This window comes from Ixodes scapularis, unplaced genomic scaffold, assembly GCF_016920785.2.
Source record: "Ixodes scapularis isolate PalLabHiFi unplaced genomic scaffold, ASM1692078v2 PGA_scaffold5__190_contigs__length_132052651, whole genome shotgun sequence".
Taxonomy (NCBI): domain Eukaryota; kingdom Metazoa; phylum Arthropoda; class Arachnida; order Ixodida; family Ixodidae; genus Ixodes; species Ixodes scapularis.
Window position 1 is genome coordinate 125,649,096 of NW_024609880.1, and position 23,362 is coordinate 125,672,457.

General features: G+C 47.3%; 1 protein-coding gene across 1 annotated transcript; it reads right to left on the reverse strand.

Moving 5' to 3' along the window:
- Positions 1-5,298: 5,298 nt before the first annotated feature.
- Positions 5,299-21,421, reverse strand: LOC8050429 (polypeptide N-acetylgalactosaminyltransferase 11). The gene is made up of 13 exons (XM_029978337.4): positions 21,272-21,421; positions 19,262-19,371; positions 18,163-18,352; positions 17,269-17,468; positions 16,315-16,481; positions 15,243-15,373; positions 14,486-14,730; positions 12,513-12,630; positions 10,781-10,933; positions 9,978-10,214; positions 8,829-8,930; positions 8,279-8,410; positions 5,299-7,515 (listed from the first exon to the last, which is right to left on the reverse strand). Exons 2-13 carry the CDS (start codon positions 19,264-19,266, stop codon positions 7,372-7,374), a joined length of 1,824 nt encoding a protein of 607 aa, XP_029834197.3. The 5' UTR covers positions 19,267-19,371; positions 21,272-21,421; the 3' UTR covers positions 5,299-7,371.
- Between the last annotated feature and the right edge of the window lie 1,941 nt (positions 21,422-23,362).

The following is a 23,362-nucleotide window of genomic DNA, read 5'->3' on the forward strand; positions in this document are numbered from 1 at the left end:
CAAGAAAGGTGTTCGGACAAAGGTCTGGAGAAAAAGAGTTGAAATGTACCGGGCGTTTTGAGAATGGGATCCCCGGGATTTCTCCCTCACACGAGGGAGAAATTCCGGGGATTTCTCCACGGCACGCGCATCCCGCGACGAAAACGTCAGGCTTTGCGATGTGCAAAAGCCTCGCGTTTTCGTCTCGTGATGCGCGCGTGCCGGGGATTGGTGTATGCGGGAGAAATCCCGGGGATTTCTCCCTCCGTGTGAATACCCCTTTTTTCACCTAAGCTCGGGGTCGGTCGCACCGATTCCGCCCTTGATTCCGTCCTCAACATGGAACGCGCTACACATTCAAATGCAAAAGGTGTTTTGGGAAAGGGTTTTAATATCCCAGGTTCAAACGGGGAGGAGTTGTTTGGGGTTACACCATAATGACGACACGGACAAGGGCATACCAGTTATGCGCCTTGTGTCACGTGACTTAGCTCGTGGTTCGACAAGGAGAGTTTATTGCAACAGCAAAAATGCATCCTCTGCTCTGCTTTCAGCTTGAACGGAGCACGGCATATGACGGTAGGCTGGCAAGGGAGCTCTACCACCTAGAAGAAGACAAGGCCTGAGCGTGGACGTCATCGCTAGTGAACCCGAGGTGCAGACACGCGAAAGCTCGACGAGGCAGCAGACGCGTCCGTCTTGGCAACACCGTGTGCTAGGGTCGCGGCTACTGGGAAACAGGGTTGAAACTTTGGGTCGGAGCCACGCGGGAAGGAGTCCCAATTTTCCTCTGTCCCGCCTGTCCTCAGCTGTGCTAGTTAGTTGTCCATCATTCAATTTTCCCTAGATGATTTCCACCAATCTTCTAATCACCTCTTTGTGACTGAAATCTGTTTCTCTTCTGTTCTTCCATCCCCGCCAGCAAATCCCAGGGCGCCGCGGCCAAATTCGTTACCCTTTTAGGGTAACGAAATGCTCTGGTGTCTCGCTCTCATTTTGGCATGCGGCACATGTGTCTGTCCCCTGAAATGTGGCCCTATACGTCCTTGTCCTCAAAACTCCCGTCCTCGATCGCCTCAAACAGAAAAGAAATTCCCAGTGAATTGCCACATTTTCCTTTCTTATGTCTTATTTTTGTAATTTTGTAAGCTGTACATTGTTAGAGCAGATTTTTCTTGCATTCTTCCCTCCCACATTTTCCTTTCTGCCTCTTTCGTTCTTTTTTCACTGAAGTAGTCCGGCCCCATCACTAGTGTGTTTAAAGGTAAGCTTTCGGGTTCGGTCTGTTCATTTTGTGTTTTAACTTTTCATGAATACTCGAATACCTTCCGTGCCAACCGCGTATCATCCATTTCGGTCAACCTTCGTTCGAATTTCAACTTACTAATTGCCTTCCTGCTCTCAAAAGACGACCAGCCCATGTACCCCTGTACTCCTTCATTTGGTATCTTTTTATGTGCTCCCAGAGCCAATCTGCCTACGCTTCTCTGTCGAATTTCTAATCCTGATTGAACCTCCGATTTCATGCCTTTCCTCATTGTCCAAAGAAATTTGTGATACCATCGCTTTTTTCCATACACCTCTGACCACTTCATATCGATTTCAGTTTCATAGTGCCTTAAGCTTCATTATAAGTAAATTCCTTTTCTCTTTTCTAATTATGCTCTCCTCATGTTCCTCTAGACAATTCCTTCCCCCACTGAGCCAGGCTCCCAGATATTTGCATTTTCCTACATGGTCTATTATTACAATGTCTTGTATCCTCAGAGGTTCCGTCTTTTCGTCGTCGACTTGTCACTGTATACTGAACTCGTGGCCAAAGTGTCCCCTTCCTCTCCATATATTCCAGCTAGTTCTTGTAACGTATCCTGGTTATCTCATCTGCCATGAATACTATGTCGTCCGCATACACCAGAGGTGGCCAGGCTGACCCGACCTAAGAGCCGCAAACAAAACCACAAAACTTCCAAGAGCTACGGGGGGGGGGGGGGGGGGGGGGGGGGGGGGAAAGGGAGCTGCGAGCCGCACTTTAACATGCGAAGAGCCTCATTGGCTACCCCTGGCATACACCAATCCTGATATTACCTGTAGTATAGTTCTCCCTCCCTCCAAATAACTCACAATAATAACCTAAGTTACTTTGCTCTAATTTCTTTTCCCTTTCACTGAGCTATACAATGAAGGGTAGGGGTGACAGCGGATAGCCCCGTCTGAGCCAATTTTATTACTGCTGGTTGTGTATTTTCTGCTTCTGATGTTATACAACTTCCTCATTGCCTGCGTGCACCTGCTGAAAAAACCTAACCAAATGTCAGTCTAAACTATACTCCTTCAGTTGACCCCAGAGTTTTTCCTGGCCCACATTATCATACGCTTTCTTGATGTTCAAATAAGTTAACCATAAAAGAGCTTGGTTCTTTGCATTTCTAAGAGAGTGATAATAAATAAGTTACCTTCTAATTTTCTATCTCTTCGGAATCCATTTTGGAGCTCACCCGCTATATCTCCTGCCTATTCCTCCATTCTTCGCTTTACCATCTGCATAGCTAATCTGTAAAACTGAAGTTACCGTTATTGGGAAATATGGTATGATACGTTTAACAGTGTACGTCAGTGTTACCCGACTCCGCGGGGCTGTGGATTTTCTCGTCGATGGGCAGTGGCAGCCTGCGTAGGCGGAATTCCGGACGCTGGTGGCGGCTAAATGGCTGCGTTTTATTGTTTCTTTTTTGTTTTATGGCAAATAAAACTTCTCGAGGCTTTTAAGAAAGCATCGTATTATTTTTGGGAATAAAAGCAAATAAACGAAAGTTATTTCTGAAGAGCTTGCCCGTGACAGAACAAAATCAAATGCATCTGGAATGTTTCTTTAATTTTATGCAGATTCTTCGCGACGCCATGCACTCAGCCGCGGCAAGCTACAAAGGTCTTAACTGTCGAAAATATATGAGCACACAAGAGAGCCCAAAGGCACGGGTACTCAGGCTTACAACATGTATTGATCAGCTCTCATGAACTGAACAACGTATTGTACGTAGCCCACGGTCAAGCGTTATCCAAACTGGGTTTATTTGAGAAACATCTCTGATAACACAGCATATCCAACCTACAGTGTCGACGAGAGTCACTTTATGACGATGGGACAAAATCCGAACTTATGGCAATTTTTAAAAAGATATTTTTTTAACAGCATTAAAAAAGAAAAAAAAAAAAAAAGTCAATTCTGTTTTGATCTTTAATCCGCACCCAATCAGCTATTTTTCGTTAAGACTGCGAAAATGATAATACAATTATTGCAAGGTGCAAGCGAGCTACACAATAATAACGATAATAATCTGATTATTATCGTTATTCTTGTCCAACTCGCTTGCGCCTCGCAATAATTGCAATGTCATGACCCTAAAATGCAGGCCGTTCACCCTTGTTGGTGCTAGACTGGTGGCAGCTGTTAAAACCCGTTTGCTCTACTGACGTCTATAAGCACCGTTCACACACTTGCAACCGAGTAGGCCGGAGAGTGACAAGACCGGTTTTTAAGCCTCTTGCGGCGGCGTAATACCCGCTCCGTAGCAGCGCATCCGGTCCTCAGACGTCGCAAGCGGCTCAAAAACCGGACTGTCTCTTTCCGTTCTACTCTGTTGCAAGTGGGTGAACGGCGCTTAAAGAAGTAGTGCAACGATTTTAATGTTGAAAGAATTGGCAGTTTGTATTTCTTATATTGTTTATATAAGCACAAGAGACCAAAAACGCGCCACCTTGCCCCTAAAAACACTTAAGACTGCTTACGTGTAGGAATCCGAAAGCATTTTTACGCGCAGCGCATTCCTACAAGCAGTGCGCCACGAGATTCGAGTCCTAATAGCGGCCATACAATCAATATATTACAATTTCGGTTGGTAGTTCCAGACACAGTACTGTATTACCTAACTGTGAATAAAACATAAAAAACTTTTTTTTTTTAGAAAATCGAGATTAAACTTGTAAGTTTTTCTAAACATTTGTTTTTCAGGCAAATGTTCACTGCAAAAGATTCAAACTATACTCAAAAGAAATAGCTTAATTGGAGCTTTACGGTGATGTAAACATCATAAATAATACCAATTAGGTCACACAGCAGCTTGCTGAACTTCGTCAAATTCTGTTGCAGAGAGGCGGTTGACAATTAAAAATCACATTAAAGATATTATGATTTAGACACTTTATTAGTATAACTCGCCGTTTGCATCTTCTTTCATTAAAGGAGTTTACAGGTAGCTACTAAAAATTACAGAGGAGTTATGAGTTAGTGTATTTTTATAAGTCACTTGTATTACAGGGCGACAAGTGAACAAAACCCAAAATGTGAGCTTTCACAGCCGCCATAAAAACAAAATATTAAATTTTATGTTTGTTTCACTTTATAAAGCACTGCGATAGGTAGCTAGAAAAAACTAATTAGTCAAATAAAAGGTAGGCTCTTTAAAAGATCGACCTCAAATTCGCAAAATTTTGAAATAGTCCTTGGTTTACGAGAATACACTGCCCTTTCTCTTTTGCAAACATTAAATTTGCCACGAATAGAATGAGTATACTCTTAGCTTTCTGAAAATACTAAATATGTTACGATATCTCAAATAGGTCACGAGGAAGAACTGGTCAAACTTTGACAAATATTGTCAAAGGGACACATTTCAACAATATCTAAAACAAGTGAAGATAAATAATCGCAATAAAATTATTGCCCATAAATAACCCCTATTCTGAGAGTGGCCGAAAAAAGTTACATTGCACAACAAAAAAAAAAAAAAAGGCAAAAAGTAGAGTTTTCCCAAACATTTTTTTTTTCGTCAAAATTAAAAATACGACCCTAAAATCCGCGCCCGAGTTGAAATAAAACCCCCCATATACCGTTTTTTTTTTCTTGTCTTTACAGATAAAAAGAAAAGCTATATATGCTACACTCGTGCAGATCGCTCGGGCGAGTTTCACGGCCAAAGCGACATAATATAAGGGACTAATTGTCACGACGAGTCTAATAATCAACTAAAATTGTCAATAAACTCTTAATTAGCGTAAAATCAACAAAGTATATGGCTTTGATTAGAAAATAGCCCGGCGAGAACACGTGCCCTCGCGTTCCCCGCGCAAGCAACCCCGGTTCTTCACCACATAGATACTGTCGAGCAGGAGAAGCGCGCCTTCCAGGCGGGCCAGCAGCCGACAACGGAGGGCCCGGCTTCGCTTGCCCCGCTGACGGGTCCCGCGTGCCCGACTCGTCGGAGCAATCCCACGTCCCGCTCGGAAGGGCCACGAGGGAGGAAGGCAGGCAGACACGAGAGCCGAGGGTTTTAAAAACGTCCGTGCCACATTTATTCGAGGCGAGCGAGCAACCGGTGGGCACCGTGCCGTGAAAGCCCAGCCACACGCGACTCGAATGCCCTTTTTAACGGACTTTTACTGGCGCCTCGCGCGCTCGTGAATTCCCATCGAGCCGACCAAACAATCGGACACGGTAAGGTAAGTCTGAGAGAAAACTGGAAGTAGCCCCAACAGCCGAATTTCCAGCTTGCGCAGTTACGGCTGTTACTGGGCAGGGTAGACGAGAGTAGGACACATTCATACGTACTTCGAAGGTGAGACTCTAATACTGCTTCCCTCTCGTTCGAAATTTGACGCATTGCACCCGTCGATTCAGTGTGGGCGTGGTGCGTCCGAAGACATCTTCACGCCTTCTTTGCTCCAACGCCGGTGTCACACAGGTTGCAAGCGATCAAATGATCAAAGACACAAATGCACGCACATACTCCAGAAAATCAGGTCTTGCACCAAAATACGACTTTCAACATTTACAGGTATGCTTCGAACAGGGGTGATGACCAAAGGAATCCTTCGGTGGTACGCCGGATTCCCCGTCGTTATACACGGCGTTTATATTCATTTCAGAAGAATTTTTTTAAAAACGGGGCGATAGACGAGTGTTATCTTCACTACGCATTTATTAGGTTTGGCAGACATTAAAGAAAGTTGACAAATTAGCTAATATTTCTCAATTAACTTTTTAATAATTGGTTTTAGGGGCTATGTTTCAATTTCAGTATTGACAGCAAATACTATTGGAAGCCAGGCCAATTTAAAGAATTTGCAAAAATTATATTTTTCCATATTTTCACAATATTTTGCCAGATTTCAAAACTGTGCGCAAAACAAGCACGCAAGGTCTGCCCACAATGAAAGTTAGAAAAGTGGCGTAGTCGCTTCAGTCACGCGGCCGCTTGTGTCCTTGGCACACCCACCAAGGACACGCTGCTGAGATAGTGATGACATGATTGAAATGACTACGTTGCTCTTCGAACCGTCATTTTGGGCAGGGCTTGAGGCGCTCTTTTTCAGCGCAAGTTTTAAATAGGTCGAAGAACAAAGAAGCAAAACTTGATAGATTAATATTGGAAAAACCATCATCTTTTTGCAAATCCTTTTAATTGGTATGGCCTCTATTAGTAATTGCCATCAATGCTGCACTTACAACATTACCCCTAAAACCAATAATGAAAAAGTTAATTAATGTATTTTAGTTAATTAGTCAACTTACCACGACGTTTATCCTTTCATCCAACGCCTGCCAAACCCGATAAATAAACGGGGAACATAGCCACTCGTCTCTCATCCCCTTTTTTCAAAAATCTGCTCGAACTAAAATCAACCACCCTGCATATTTGTAGCACAGTAGCAATAGTCAGTTTCACAGAAAGTATGCAACAACTACACAGTAGAAGTATGAATACGCAAGCAGAATAAATTAATCATTCAACCGGAAGCCGCCGTTTACGTGGCTACGGTTTATAATTACTTTCTAGCACCCATTACCACTATGTCAAAGTGACCTCTAAAACCTAAACAATATTCGCAATACCGCCGAGGAGACAACTGGGGAACTCCAAAAAGGTGAGGCCACACAAGCCCAACAAAACGTTGGCACAATCTTTTTCACCAGACAGGAAGGATTCGGAGTACTGCAACGAGTACCGGTCTCTGTGGCATGCGCAGAACGATGCGGTACTTGGGATAAAGGTTAACTATTTTACTTCTTTCTATCAGTGGCCAGAGCACCTTAGGGATGGTAATAAATATGTATCCAGCAACTAACAAAAACTGAGCAGTCACAGTAGGTGTCGCACTGACAAATTAACCAATGGAATTCCTGTTCTCGGAGTTTGCTACAATTTGGGCAGCTTTCTGTGGCAATGAAGCCAAAGCTACGAGTGCCCGTGCACTCGCACACCTTGAGCACCGATGAAAGCTGTGCAAGCGCACTCCTCGCTTCTAAAAGGACGCGGAAAGTTGACCCCGAGTTGGCTGGCAGACTTTAAATGCGGTGGCGGCAGTGAACGCCTCCCGGGGAAGGGCCGGGACGACTCAGGGGGCGGCGACTTTCTTAAAGGTCCAGTGCCTGGAGGCCGAGGCGTCGTCGCACATCTCCATGGTGACCGGCTCCCCCGCCGCCACCCGCTTGGACCCCAGGCAGAGACCGGCAGCCAGGTTGTACAGTGGAGCGGCCTTCTGCAGGACGGATAATGCGCCATGCGGTCGGCACCTATAAAAGGCTTTACGCAACCGTAGCCGCTGTGCCCCCTTTGGCAGCTTCGTCGCCTCGGTTCCGGGTGCCGAGCTACCACGCACATCCGCATTGGAAGGGACAGACCCCCGAACTCGGCACAAAAAATGGGAAAAAAAAAGGTATTTGCATCGTCTGCCTGAGAAGCACGCTACAGCCACTGCACATGGTAGCTTCAGCTGCCAGAGTAACACCGTTCTGTGAAGGGCAGAGGTGCGACGACTGAAGCGGCAATGGGAATCTCCATTTTGGTCTCCAATATAACCGTAGCAATGAGACAGCTAGCGGCGCAGGTATTTTACGAGTTCGGTCACTCCGTACGTTTTAGCAAATCGATTCAAACCTGGGAAGTAATTTGGTGATCTGGCCAAGCTGCACTTTGTGCAGCGTTCTGCCTCAGCTACCATCTCCCTCGATGGAAGATGGTAGCCGCAAAAATATCTTTGCACCCATACAGTTTGGGAGGAGTCTATGCAGAGGCATTCCAAATTCTTGTGAAATACCTCCTCTTTGCAGTCGTGTTTTTTGTTGAGATTGTTAGGCCATATTTAGGCATAAACCATGGAAGACCCAAGGCTTCGGGAGGAACCCACAGAAACTCTCCGTTGAGGTTTTAGAGAGCTAAAGTCTCGTTAGATTTGTTTAAGTTAGGTTAGGTTGGGCTCGATTAGGTTAGGCCAGGTTGGTTAGGGTGAGTTATGGACGTACGTTAGAAGAGTGCCTCCAGTCCTGGGATCCCCCCATCTCGTGGCATTTGGCCAGTGTCGGGAACTGGTCGCCCCCGTCCAGGCAGAGCAGGTTGGCCAGGCGCAGGTCGTGCTTCTCCGTCTCGTACCATAACTGCAACAAGGATGCCGTAAAACCTCCCAGGATCAAAACTCACTTATAGACCACTATGGTGGGAAAATCTTTTGTGCATCAAACATCGCTACACTCATTTCGTTTAACAGGCACGGTCGTTAGGGAATTTGCTCGACTTAATGACAGAACAGTTTGTTTTCACTTTATCATCAAAACAACTCGGAAGAAAAAGTTGCACCTGGTGTGCGGCTTCCGACTGAGGCAAGTGCTCGTAAAAACATTTTGGCAGCTCCCTTGTACGCGTTAAGTACGACGGAAGAGCTGCGTCTAGATTTTGGAGAATTATTTCAAGTCTGCTCAGTCGCCCGGACTATGAAAGATCAACCCGGACGAGGGCAGACCAAACACGCGGGTACGCAAGTAGCAACCCGAGCGGCGCTCGCAGCCGAATCCTCACCTGGCGCTTGACGGTGGCGCACTCCCCAAGCAGCAGCGCAGAGCCCTTGGTGGTCACGTCATCCTCCGACTCTATGCACAGATGGCTCCCAAACAACTGGAGCTGCAAGGAGCAAGGAGCAATGCCAATCAAAGACGGTCTGTGTCTCAGGCCGCGGCCTCTCAGCCACCGTGCCAACCTCATTTGCTTTTCTTCCGTGGTAGGCTACGCAACGTCACTAACCGCATCCACGTGTTGCGAGACATTCTCTGCATCAATGCTACGAAGCGTTCGCCCCCTCGAATATTCCTTTCCTACATTTCGGTACAATCTTAGATTGTGTGGTATTTCATGTACAACTAAAGCTAGAGGAATTTAGGCACGACATACGGGAACGTATATCTCGTTTATGATATCGAAACAATACCATCCTTTGGTATGGGCCTCCGGAGGGGGGCACAAGTGGGGGGCACCGAGGGATTCTGGGGGGCATCGACAACGAGACGTTTCGATGGGGTACGTCGTAGTTGCATCGCTCATACATTGTACAATATGTACGATGTACACATTGGTTGTACAAAAACTTTCTGCAGATGCTTCCGTCATCCCATCTGCGGCGGATCTTTTGTGTGGCCAGTGTGAGTACCGCTTAATCGTACCTACTCAAACACGACCAGCACTATCCAATTTCGAAGGTACGTGCAACAAAGACGGCGTAAACTTGAGCCAACGCCACCGAAGTTGCAGTCCGACTTATTTCCATCCACGAAAGCAGAATAATACGAGAAAAGGATTTCGCTTTTGCCCCGTAATTCCAGGGTTGCTGACTTATCTAAAATAAAAATGCGAACTGCCCACCCGGAAAAATAGGGTTTGCCCCCCACCCCCTTTAAAAAAGTGCCGCCGATACCCACATTCTTAGGAATGGAGCTTGTTTTCTTTGTTTTCTTTTAGTGATGTATATAAATGTCTGTTAAGAATATTTTGAAAAGATACTCGCGAAATTATAAACATCTAATAAACATCTCGCCTCATGGTTCCATACAAAGCAATTAGAAAGGCAGTAAACCTCCTAATATCTTCGAAACGTAAAGTTTTGGGTCCCGGCGTGGGCACGCCAAATCGAAAAATGAGGTTCTGGCCCCGTCAGGGGTCCGAGCGGGGCCCCACCTGGAACCTTCCGAGGATGGCCGGCATCTTGCGCTTGAGATTCCTGTGCAGGGCCTTGTTGCGCTGCTTCTTGCTGCGCTTGGGCCCATCCTTGGAAGGCGGCTGCAGCTCCGGGTACACCGTCTTCATGTACCAGTCAAAGGAGCGGCACCCCAGGCGCTTGCGGAGCGCCACCCGTGACGTGATGTCCCCGTATGGCTTGCCCACCACGTCCGACCGCGTTTGGAAGTAGTACTTCTGCAAGGGGACGCCCAGAGAAGCTCGCGGCGTCCCGAGCACTCAGACTTCGCAAGTCCCCAAACAACAAACGGGCTGTTTTTATGTTGGCCCGCTTCAGTTTTAAGGATTAGGACTAGAAGCTCGAAAAACAAATTCCCACAAAGAAATTATTTTGAAAAAAAAAATAAACGGCTATAGTCGGTGGAAGGCTAGGAACGTGGTAGAAGATTCATTTCCAGTGCGAGCTTTCTGGCTTCGATGACACCTCGGTACACGCACCACCAAAGCCCGTTGGAAGGCAATGGGTGCATGCTGGGGGGGAAGGTATTTTCGACTCCATGGTATTCGTCGTCACCAACTAATGGCGTGCTCAAGCAAGTATCAGCCGCTGCGGGGCATGCGCCGGGCAGGCCCACCGTCTGAATGTCCCCTTCGAGGCTTCGGCCGCTCACCCCGAAGAGACGAGGGGGCAGCAACAAAAGTGGCAGTTTCTTCCCGAATTAAGACGGCAAGATATCGGGAACCACGCTCGGCAGGCGGTGATGCCGGCGCAGCCCCCTTTGTGTCAAAGCGTCGCCATTTACCTTGTAGTCGTCCATCCAGACGTGGGCGACCCTGAGCGAGTTCTTGGTGAGGGTGTCCTCGCCGTTGGGCGACCCGTAGGGGCGTCGCCGCCGGAACACGTGCCCCACTCGAGAGCAGGGGATGATCTCCAGCTGCCCGCCACACATCCAGATCTGCGCACGGAGATGCCCCGCAAGTCGCGCTAACGAGGCCTGGGCAGAGCTCGGCATCGAACCAACCAAAGAGTGACGCCAAGCTCGACAAAATGCCAGAAGAAAAGGTATGGGAGCAAAGATTTCAAACTTTGCCATATTTGTCAGGGACAGAAACATAGATTTGTGCAAAAACTTAAAATAAACGTTCAATAAGGCGAACTTGCGCCTACAAGCACAAAGAAAACGGTAGCAGCATCTTGTGTTGGCAATGAAAGGGCGACTGTCCTGAACCGGTGCCTTACCGCTGCTTTTTTATGAGCAGTATACTGTGAAGAATGACCCGGAACTTTCCACCATAGCAAAGATTGATAAAAGAAAGAAATGGGTCTAGCAGGGTTCGAACCCATTCCTCCATGTGGCAATCACATGCATTGCCAAGTCCATCACGCATGCAGCAGTACCGTAATTTCTCGAATATAACCCGCATCAAAATTAGCAGAAAATCAAAGGCGGTGGGGGTGCGGGTTATACGCGAATTTCGGCGGGCAGCGCAGCTTCCCGGCAATGCGTGCGAAGTCATAGGAGTAGATTCCTCAGAGTTCCTCTTTTCCGGTCTCCTATAGAGGCTTTCTTCTTCCCACCCTCTCCTTTTTTTGGGGTAGCCATATCCACTTTCTTTTTGTGGGCCCCGAGATGCTGGTCCATGGTGTCATCAAATCTGTCGCCGAAGAGGTCGGAAACTGAGTGGCAGGCCGGAACTACGGTATGATCGCTACAACATTGACGAGTCATGCGTGTAGGAATGGAGGAAGAAGCTGCAAGCCAGGACCAATCATCAGTCCACGGTTCTAAGACTGGCGCATACCCCGAGCTCGAAGAAGCACTTGTAAAGTTTGTTCAGGAGAGAAGAGATAGCGGTCACGCCGTATCTACAGAGATCCGGCATTACGACTTTTCTGGGTGAGATGGTGCGGAACAGTTTAAAAAATTGCTGCATTAGCAATCGCCTTCGCAGCATGGATGACGACGCTATCTGCCACAATGAAGGCGCCAGCGTGAGTGCTATATTCAAAAGAAAGGTACGGTTTCTAGTGAGATTTGAAAATGACTTTAAGTGGTTAGTGCTGGTAATATGCGAAGAATTTTTGTGTTTTTTCCGAGTGTAGCAAGCTGGAGCTGCGGGTTATATATGTGGGCTTAAGTTGAGCTAGTTGGTACACTTTAGTGATGCGTCAGCTTGAACTTACAGAAATATACTTAGAAAGGGCAGGACAATAAGGACAACAGAGGAAAGGACAGGACAATAAAGCAAGTTGTTAGTCAGATGTTATCTATTGTCCTGTCCTCTCTACGTCTATTTCTGTAACTTCAAGCTGATGCATCACTTATATGCAGGGGCGTGCAATACATGCACGAAAATATGCAGTATTTACGAAGGAAGCGTTTCCCAGCTTAGACGAGGTAATAAAAAGCTGCGGCCGCAAATGCTGCACCCCAGTGACACTTGGTCACTCCTGCAGTGGCCCCGCGCGAGGAACAAGTGAGACCGCAATTTACGAGGCGGGCAACCTGACGCAGGTGGGCCCGCCCGACTCACCCGGAAGGATATCTCGAGGTTCTCCCCACCCCAGATGTCCATGCCGTCGTCGTACTCGCCCAGGCGGTGGAAAAATTTGCGGTCCATGGCAAACAGGCCGCCCGCCATCGTGGGGGACCTGGGCACACGGTGTGCACTGCGTACAGCGGCAACTTCCTTTCTTCTCCATTGAAGAAGGCCATAAAAAGAAGCCGTAGAACAAACAGCTGCAAAGATTTGGGGAAGCCTGTCGGCACCCAGACCCTTTCCCCAACAGGGTTTTGCTCTCGGCAGACAAGACGTCAAACGCCTAGCCTTCTTAAAAACGGAGACCAAAGGATGGTCGCTTTCAATACCTTAATCTTCAATTCAGAACTGGTTCAGGTTTTTGCCGGGAGTATGGGAAGGCCGTAGCAAAACCTCGTCTTCCCTTCAGTGGCTGCCACTCAAACTATGTGAAATTGGGGATAATTCGGAATCATCTAAAAGCATCAGTACAGAACTCTTGCTCGCATTCGATTGCCTCATCTCTTCAATGTCTAACTGAACGTTTCGGCGTTGCAGGTTTTCCTCAGGAACTCGTTTTAATACAACTGGTGTATCTGTTATCTCCAAAAAAAAGTCAGTTAAAAAATGTACTAGACCTTCAAAGCGGGTTTTCCTTCCATATTTTCATAGAGTGTCTCACAATATCAACGCATTAGCCAACAAGTTCAATGTCGACACAGCCTTAGCATGGATTATAAATTCGTGTTTGATTCTCTTTGCGTCGACTATTTCCCGCTTTCACAAGGAAACACAAAGAGAAAGATGTGCATTGTGTGTCAGGTGTCATTTTTAAAATACCATTTTTGTGTGGCCTTTGTTATATCAGACAAACTAAGCGTTGTACGAATGAACTGCTGACAGAACACAAGCGCTGCATAAAGAACAAGGACCCCTGGAAGTTCCGAAACATCTGGTTGAATGTAACAATTGTATAGCATTGTGGGATTTGACATCAGTGGAAGAACAGAAAAAAGATGACCACAAGCGTTTGATAAAAGAATCGCACAATATACTAAGTCACGGAAATGCTGTTAAAAAGCCTTTGTCTGGTTTGTACCACTAACTTTAGCAGTTTTTAGGCTTTGAAAAATGCTGTCTGCAGCTTTCCTGGAAGAAAAGTTGTTTTGTTTTGTTTAGGTCGGGGTGACAGGGTTCAAAGATAAAGAGGAGGAAGATGCCGCGGAGGCCGTCATTGTCCTGCTAATTGTCGGAATGTACATTTGTGGAAGGAGGTGTTCTTGAATCTTTCCCTGCCCCTTTTTCGTTGTTTATATTTTTTTTCTTTCCATTTAAAGGTTTTGTAAAATAAAATTTCAGCTGCATCTGAAATTTTTTAATGTGTGTTTCGTTACCTGCAGTCTCGGGGTTTTTGAATCATGTTTAATGTACACTAGCTCATTTGCGCCTTTACATCTATTTCGTTAGAAATATGAACCTACTTAACTAAAGAGAAAATAAATAAATATATATTTTTTTATGGATGAATGTTAAGTCTTTTTTAGTGAAATCATCAGATTGCCTCTCTGGCCACCGTGATGATGTGACGACAAAAGAAGAGACGATCGAAAATAAAATAAAATTGACTAACATCTTGCCAAATATTAGTGCCGCACACTGGCAACAGAAAGAATAAAATGAACTCGAGACGAGGGACCGCGAACATTTCTTTCAACTAGTGGCCCCAAATGTCATTTGATGATTTCCTGCAAATGAGTCTTATTCAGTAGGAGAAACATGCTTTCGCTTTTTCATTCTTTACCCAGGTGAGCTTCGTAACCGAAAAAGATGCATCATTTAATTACGGCTCCGTGCTGAATTACGTCCCAATCCCTAAAGAAACCGTTTTATGCAGCCCCTTCCAAGGACCGTTGCGCCATCGTCTGTAAAGCACGACGCCAGGGTGGCCCAGGAGCCGCGGAGAGAGACACGGAGAGGGGTCTACGCACGGGATGGGGGCGATGGCTCCCCGCCCCTTGCGTGCCAGTCCCGCGGGGGGCGACTCCCACTTGAAGTGCAGTCCCCAGTTGAAGCCTCCGCGCACAATGGGGGAGGCCGTGTACTCGAAGGTGTCCGCGTTGATGATGTCGATGATGGGGCACGTCACCGTGGCGCGGTTGGCGCGAATGCGCTCCAGCAGGGGCTCCAGCCAGCCAACGTTCACCTCGCAGTGGCTGTCCAGGAACACCAGTACCTGCGGGGCACGCCACTCTCCTCACACCCGCGTCACAGTTTAAACCGCAGAGTCAAAGGGAGTGCTGACACCTTCCCGGAAAGCGCATATACCACATCCTCAAATGTGGTCCCCTGGTTTCTACTCCGACAATGTCGTGGAAGAGTCGTTGCATGCCACCACCCTGGTGGTGTCGCAGGGGTGGGAAGTCAAAGGGAGCGTTAACAACTTCGGGGACGGCGCGTTTAGCGCCTCCTCGCAAGTGGTCTCCCAGTTTCTACTCCGATGACGTTGTGATGACGGCAACGTTCGCATTCGTCCGTCATACCGGGGCTTCTACGATCGATTACTAGGATCGCAACACCTGACAGCATGACACACCGCCTCCCCAACGTTTTTCGTTGTCACTCGGGACCACTTTCGACGCGCAAGCGGAAGTAAACGGTTGGAGACGCGTTAAAAGCTTTTAAGGTCACTCTATGCGCGAAAGGCGCCAACAGGCATCCCTCCCCCTCAGCGGCCCGAGCACTCACCTCGCCGGAGGCGTTGCGGGCGCCGAACATGCGTGCGCGGATGAGGCCCTCTCGGTCCCGGGTACGGATGAGGCGCACGTGCGACGGGAGCTGGGACGACACATACTCCGCCAGCTGGGGGCCCAGGTCAACTGCAAACCACGGCCTGCTGCAGTGCCTTCGACCCAAAGGGACTCTTTCCCCGGATTCACCGGGCAACAGACATCCAAGCCAGCTCGCTAGAATCGGCCTTTTAGCTCGGACTGCGCGAAACGAAGCCTGCCAAGCGCTCGAGACTCCGTTTCATGCGCCACCCCGCTCGTGCACAAGCTTCGGCAACATTTTCCTTCGTGCAGTCTCGGGTATGACGCCAATTCTAGCACGCTGGCCTCACACTCCTTACAATTGTTATTGCGAGGAGCTGGTTTCTGGTTCTTTATATTTTAGAGCGAATACGTAAGCATGGCTAATAAACTGCTACTCTTCAGGAGCATTTCTTATAAGGTAAAGGTAAAAAAAGTACAGCCTGCGAGAATCTTGCAGAAAAGCAGACGATTCGACGCTCGTCTTATCGATTCAACGCCTCGGTTTGCAGTCGCAAAATGTGGTACCGCTCGTGAAATGGGTCAATTGTTTGGGAATCTTTACTAAGGGCAATCTCTTCTTCAAGCTACCTCTGTTTGTACACCAGTTTCTCCATAGTGGCGGGAAACAGAAAGAGCGAGAGAGGAGACTCGTTACCAGAGGTCGAGAAAAGGTCGGGTGGGATGTGAGGCCGCAAAAGGCTGGCGTGCGCACCACGATCGGCAGCCGAGAGGCTTTGTGCAACGGTGAAACGAGCACATGCTACGAGACTCTAAAGGATTCACTCGACAGATGTGCACCGTCGTTAGTGGCCCTGCAGAGTATGAAGAAAAACAGATGCGCACGCAAGTGGCACAGGTGCGCTCGAAACAAGTGGCCGTGAAAATGCAAAGAAGGGCACGAGTTAACTCGCGCCGCCGTCGGGTGCGTTCCCTAGAGTGCCGAGGCAATTTGGGTGCACCAAGTAGGAGCACCTTTCTTCCTAGAAAATGAGGGAAGGGGGACATACCTTGGGTGCTGTTGTCGTCCACCAGGATGACTTCGTGGAGCAGGTGGCGGGGGGTGCGCCCCAGCACTGTGTGCACCGTGCGCAGGAGGGTGGACCACGCCTCGTTGTAGAAGCAGACCACCACACTGGCCGTGGGAAGCTCCGCCCCGTGCTCCTCGCTGCGGCACCTGCGTCGAGCCAAGGCTGCTCTCTTTCCTTTGCTCCTTTCTTTGCCCACCCGGGGCGTGCTTCTTGCCCGGGTGGCCACCATCTCCGACTAGGCTCCAAATGCCTTCCAAATTATTCCTTTGTCTTTCTATTGCCTTCTGCAATGAGTGCATGCGCATGCGAAAACACATCAAAGCTAACAAAAATCTCGATAAATAATCGTGCATAATTTTATTTTACCAGTATTTAGTAAATTCTGCTTTAAATTAAAGAATACTGTGCCGACACGGTGCGTTCTCTCGCAGAAGGACACAATCCGGTCGCACCACTGCGGCAGGTTTTAGTGGTCGTTTTCCCACCTGCCTACTTTACGTACCAGTGGGGACACCGTTAAGCCAACACTGTGGCTTTAGAACCTTAGGACTAGGAGAAGAATTGACAAACTCTACAATTTCCTTCGATGGAGACGCAAGGCCCAACCATAATCAGCTACCCTCGCCACAAAGACCACAGCAGCTGCCCCAGCCGCCTTCGGCGCTAGAGGTGCTCTCGGCACCAAAACCAGAACCCAACAGCGGCCGCTCCCAAGTAGCGTGCCAAGATTACCGAGTGCTTACAACTGCTCGATCGAGGCCACACGGTTTATTAACGGTCGCGCCTGCAATACGAGCTCCGAGGATGGGACAAAAGCGCTGGTCGTCTGTCTTTTCGCCCACTTTTCTGTCAACAATGGGAGGAATTGGCGGGTAATCCGTCCAGGAGACGCCTAGCGATCGAGTTGCCCCCTCACTAAGTAAATCCACTCACAGGGGGTTGCGGGTGTCCGGCAGGCTGCGGTAGAAGCCCAGGCGGTTGCTGATGAGCAGGTTGAAGGCATGCTGGTGGTAGCCCGCCACCTTCACCTGCTGGTCCTTGGGGCTCCGGATCACGCCCAGCCGGGACGCGTCCGCAACCACCACGCTCCCGTCCGCCGCCTTTTCGGGGCCCCCGTCGACCGAGCCGCCGAGCTGCAAAGGTGGGCTGCGCTCGTTCCCGCTCCCGCAGCATCCTCTGACTCCCGTCCAGTGCGGCTCGACAGTGCTGGCATTTTCCGATAGTAATTAACTACTCCCAGAGAAAGGTAGATACGAGTGTAATTATACAAAATTTCAAAAGTAGTTATTTCCACGACTTGGACAGTCTAAGACCCGAGCATTAATTTATTACGCAAAGTCGGCAGTATAAGTTGGCATTTATTTTGCGTAGCATCCAGTCGGCATTTATAAGCATTCATTCTTAATGCAGCTGGGTGAGGAAAAAAGTTTTTTCCTCACCCAGCTGCACTAAGAATGAATGCTTAGAAATGCTAACTGGACTTTCTACGCCGATCGGATTTTCTGGTTTAAGCAAAATTGAAACCTAGCTCGGCATTGCAAAGTTTTCCGCAAAGAAAACGCGCATTTAAGTAGATATGCATTTTCTTTGCAAAAACTTTGCAATGCCGAGCTAGGCTTCAATTTTGCTCAAACTAGAAAATCTGATCGGCGTGGGGAGTTGCTCAAAAGCTCACAAGCACCGAGCAAAGCATTTTGTTCCCTCCTCGTCCAACAAAATGGACTTAATCGTACCCAAGCTGCTTCGTACAAAATGACTGGAACACCGCGCGAAGGCAACCCGGTGGCATACTCGGAGGAATGACGAGGGATCGGGAAAGGAGCTCACAATGCGGTTGCGTGGCCCCCCTAGCATCCCCGTGAGGCTGCCGTTGCCACGCCGCGGCCTCAACTTCCAACGGTGGAAGGGTCCCCCGCTGCCGGCCGGCCGGGGGGCCTCCGGGGGCCGCAGGTAAAGCAGCATCACCAGGCACCAGACCAGCAGGGTCGCCCCAATGCCCAGCAGGAAGGGCCGGTACCTGGGGGAACAACCCTGACGGCGCTTAGCCACTTAAAAGGAACTCGCTCGGTGCGCAAGTTTGGAGCCTCCTCACACCGTGGCACGTACCGGGAAAATCGACGCGAGCATGAAAAAGAACCGAAAAAGTGCCCCTTTGGAAAAAGGGTGCAGTGCCACAGAGGGGAGCGGCACTGCTTTGGGGTCACAAGAGAAAATGTTAATTCACCAACGAGACGCCTAGCAGCACATCCGAAAATATAGGACACCGAGGTACTTCAGTTCTATAAAGGGCACTGCAGCTCCCAAGGGAGAATTCTGGCGGGTGTGTTCCCGCGACGCACGCGACTTCTGGTACACTGCTTGAGAGCAATCACCCGTGGCATAACAAATTGTACCAGCAAAGCCATCGAGCGATATTAGGGCTACAACACCACTCGTTAGACAATGGCATATGATCATTGACCAAGAGGAAAGAAATATTTTATCATGTCGCGCATAAATTCCAATCTTACAGCCTTTTGTACGACCAAGTTTCGACAAGCCATCTGGTGAAAGTGCTTTTACATCTCACAGTATTAACGTTAGACTTTCCATTAAGACAAGAACATAGATCCACAATTCATTTATGTTAGCATTAGTCTCCAAAGTTTGTTTAGGAGGGAATCTAGAAAAGAAACATCAAATCTGACATTATGGAGTATAAGTCACCACGCAAGTTCTTGGATGAATTCAAATTTTGTTATTACTATCCACTATGCAAGAAGACCACGTAACATTAGGGTATTCGAGTGTAACGATTATTCTACATTTCATTCCGAGCAGTTCAGTAGTCCCTCCGAGTGGCTCAGGCAGGAAAGACAGGCCAGAAAGTCAGGAAATGTGTCGACGCTTCCTGGCTTTCTTGCCAGGATCTCGTTACCAAACTTGCCTCATGGTGTGGCCGCGTTCACGTCATCCTCACGCCCGGTCGGCCGTTGCGCTAGCACGTCCGACGAACCGTGGCCCCGAGACCCTCACGGCCTCCGCTGAAAAGGCCTCCTGCAAGCACCACGAGGGCGACCATCAACCAGACGAGCAGCCTGCCGTCTCTGGGCGCAGCCCAGGTGGCCAAAACCCCTCAAAACAGTGTGCAAGCACTCATGCAGCAAAAGTACTGTTTGGGCTCCAGTAAGAGTAAGCGTAATGCTATGCTCTGTTTCACCTTATAATGTACCGCAGGAAAGGCCGCAAGCGCGAGCTCCTTGCTCTGGGGCACATCTCGGCCGCACAAGCTCTCGAGACTTGAGAGCGGCTGCCAACGCTATGAGCTCCCGCTTCTAGCTTTCGCTGCGGTACAACATAAGGTAAAACAAGTATAGTGCAAGGTGGAAAATAATCACTCATGAACATAGACATGGAACATAGACGCGCACGTTGAGCACATGAAGCTGCTCAATGGGCGCGACACTTTCTAACATTTTCCCTAATCATTCATTGCTTTGTGTTTTGCACTTCTTAGTGAGTGATTGACTATTTCCAAAACAGCCTCTAATCCACAATCGCATCTGCTTTATTTCCACCCAATGAAACCCGAATTTCCTAATCATCAAACCTACCGATACAGAAACCTTCCAAGATGTATGATAAATTGAACAATATTTGTATTTGATAAGGTGGTGAAATATACCTATTGCCGTCATTGTTGTTAACACCACAACCACCATCGTCGCCATAGTATTATAATCACCATTAGAGGCCTCCATGAATAGTTCCAAAATTTCTCAATTCGGCCCTGATCCATTCTTTTTCTTCCAGATTTAAAGGTGGTCAAATGTCGAGAGGTTGCCTGCACTCTCCTCCAAGTATCTCCACTCTTCTAAAAAAGCAGGTAAAAAATACATAGGGACAAGAACATGGACAATACGGGATGCCCTGTATCGTCCACCTTTTTGTCACTGTGCATTTTTTTGCGCCTCTTTAGATGACCGTGAGCCCAACTGGCCCAAATTTCCGTTTTAATCTCTCCTCCCCTCCGTTAGACATTAAATCATACGCTTTAAATGCCATAGTAGAAAAGGGCCTATGCAATCTTTGTCACAGAAAAATACGGTTGCAGGTCTGGATGTACCGACTCTTTTAGCTTTGAGGAAAATCAAAAAGCCCGATTTTTTCTTTTATGTCACAAAATAGTGCTGCACCTTGTATAACAGCCCAAACAACCATCAGACGGTGGGGCATGCAACACTCAACAGTTCTAGCAACCATGTACACATTAAAATAAAACACGAGTAGCAGAAGCTGGCATACGAAGAGGAGACTGCAGAAATTACCTGCAGCGACATTTCGCTAAATTCTCTCATTCCTTTAGTGAAACACTGAGTGCCAGCCTGATGTACCCAGCGTTTCCTTCCGACAGCTAATTATGTAAATTATTTGAGTCACCGATGAACAACGTAGATTTTAAGGCGTCTAAACCATGGGTACGGATCAACCTGGTTTTACAGTCCCGTGAATTTATCGTCAGACTCAAAACAAATTCTCAGACCGCGTCAATTTTGAGGGGGCCAAAGTAGCTGGCCTCTGCCGAGGCATCTTATCGATGTGCTGACTACGGCAGTTGCATTTTAAGAGGATCATTTTGACATATTTCTCTTCCCGGAAATGCAGGATGTCTCATTTTCCGTGAAAGGCGCTAGACACAAAAGGCGAGTCACAAATCTTTCAAAACTGGTAAAATCGCTGCCGGCGATCAGGAATCCGCAAAGCCATATAATGCTACCGCAGTAAAACCCGTGGACAACGCTCCCTGTTCCTGGCGCAGGGAAAGACGCGTATTTTGCATGGTCTCCGAGCACCTGTCATGTTCTCCATGATCCGACGAACGCCGGAAGATTTCCTGGGCTATATTTTGACGCGACGCGACGTTAGACAGGTACAATGCCAGGGGGTAAACGCTTACCTGCAAACATGCTTTTATCTCAGGTATATCGGAATTACTGCCTCGTAACCAATAAGCCAACTGAGAGGTGCCAGTCAGAACACAGGCAGCACAGGCACAGCACAGTCAGCAGAGTCGGCGAGTCGGCGATGGATGTGTGTTGCTTGTATTGGCTAGGCTTGGCTTACTGGGCAACCTTGACTTTATAAAGAAATGGATATATGCAATCCACAAACTTCTGAAGTATGTTATTGCAATGACGGCAATGACAGCGTTTCATTCTAGATTTCGTATTAGGCGGTTCTTTGCGGCCTCTGGTTAAGGTAGAGTGCGTTCGTCTAAAATTAGAACACATTTTGAGAGTTTAAATGGATCTAAAAATATATATTTCGTGTAAAAATTAGTCTTGCAATCTTAATTTCTGCAAACTGTGCACACAATAAATGAAAAAAAAAAAAAAATCAACACGAGAACAAGAAACTGGTGGAAAATAAATAAATAAAAAAACGAAAAAAACGTTATTTCGAATGAACGCTAACAAATACCTTAAAACTGCGTCGAAACCAAATATATTTTTATAATAATTGTTATTCGTTCATACTTATTTGGTTCTTAGTGCAGTAGCAGAATGCCGTCTGCTTTCAGCACTGTCATTTTCCGAACGTTTCGGAAGCGCTCAAAGCAGACGACGGGTTTCTAAGCTTAGAGATCGAAATTCTCTACCTGGAGCTGTTAGTAAACCAATTTTTTAGAATGTAGCACAAATCTGACTGCAATAATGACCGAAAATAGGGTTTAGCACTGTCCATAAACCATTCTGGTCTTTTCTTAGGAGTTACCGCCAGAGAAATAACGATGAACAAGTTCATCTACTGCAACAACTGCTTCCGCCAGCCCGATCAGAGCCTTACATGTTACCTTACAACCTGCGCCCACATTTACTGCGCTATATGCAAGGAAAACTGCAAGTATATCCATATTTGTTATCTTGTGCTTGAAACTTTTTCCCTCGGAATTGCTTGCAACACAAAATGAATGCTGTTGTATAATAATAATAATAATTTTTATTTGCACGAGAAAGTTTGCCCACTCAGCGTCGTGCAAGGCTAGACAGAAAGGTTTGTACCCTTACGCATGTGCGCCTGCTAGCCCGCCGCTGAGTAGGTGTAAACATAAACAGTAGTCGTAAGCTTCGGAGCTGTGTGATGTCACTAAGTTTGCGCTTCAAGGAGAAAATATAAGCTTCATATTGGCTTTCCTTCGTTTATATATTTGCTTTATTTAGTTAAGAAAACCCTCGCAATTATTGCTTCAAAAATTACCAAAAATTTCGGTCGGAGTTAAAAAAAAAAAAAAAAATTTCAACCTTTTTACTCTGGTGAAGAAGGAAGGCCAGCGAAGCTGTACAATGGAAAGTAATGGCCGGCCGCATGTCGGTAAGTAGAAAGGCTGCTGCCATCTATGAGCGACGGTGGCAACCAGATACTTGGCTTGCCGCCGTCGCTCATAGATGGCGGTAGGTCTCCAGAGTTCGGTATCTTCATTTCTTTGCGGGGGACACGATTTTGGGGAAACTAGCCCTTAACAACCCCCTGTAAAAAAAAAAAAAAAGCTTTAGTTTTATGGCAACGTTTTTTCAACTTTTCCCACAAACGCAGGTATTCGGGGGGATCAATGCAAACTTTGTGGAGAGGCGTGCTCAATTACTGCGTTAACAGGACACGTAAGTCTACGGGGCGCATTTCGTAAATTATTTTCACTTTCTGTCTGCTTTTGGGAGACGAGATGACTAACACAAGTGGACTGGCCCAGCGGCGAATAATTATTTTTAAAAAATCGTTCGTAACATTTCTTTTATACGGCTTAATTTCTGAAGCTGACCTAATCTAATAGCGCATCACTGGGCGTTCCAATTTGAAATAACATTCTCGGCATTTCTCGCGGCTTTATTTAAAAACAATTTAGGCATTCACGATATTCGTAAATTATTTCAAATTAACGATTCAATAGTGTATGAATACAAAATAAACTAAACTAAATTAAAAAAAGACTATAGACTATTGATAAGGGGGACGAAAAACACGTTTATTAGCTGACATCACGTGACCTGTC

Excerpts from the sequence above, each read along its gene's own strand:
- LOC8050429 (XM_029978337.4), bottom strand. Across the intron at positions 17,469-18,162 it reads GGGGGCCACGCAACCGCATT|CTCGGCGGCTCGGTCGACGG; the intron begins GTGAGCTCCTTT and ends CCACCTTTGCAG. Across the intron at positions 10,934-12,512 it reads ACCTCGAGATATCCTTCCGG|ATCTGGATGTGTGGCGGGCA; the intron begins GTGAGTCGGGCG and ends CTCCGTGCGCAG.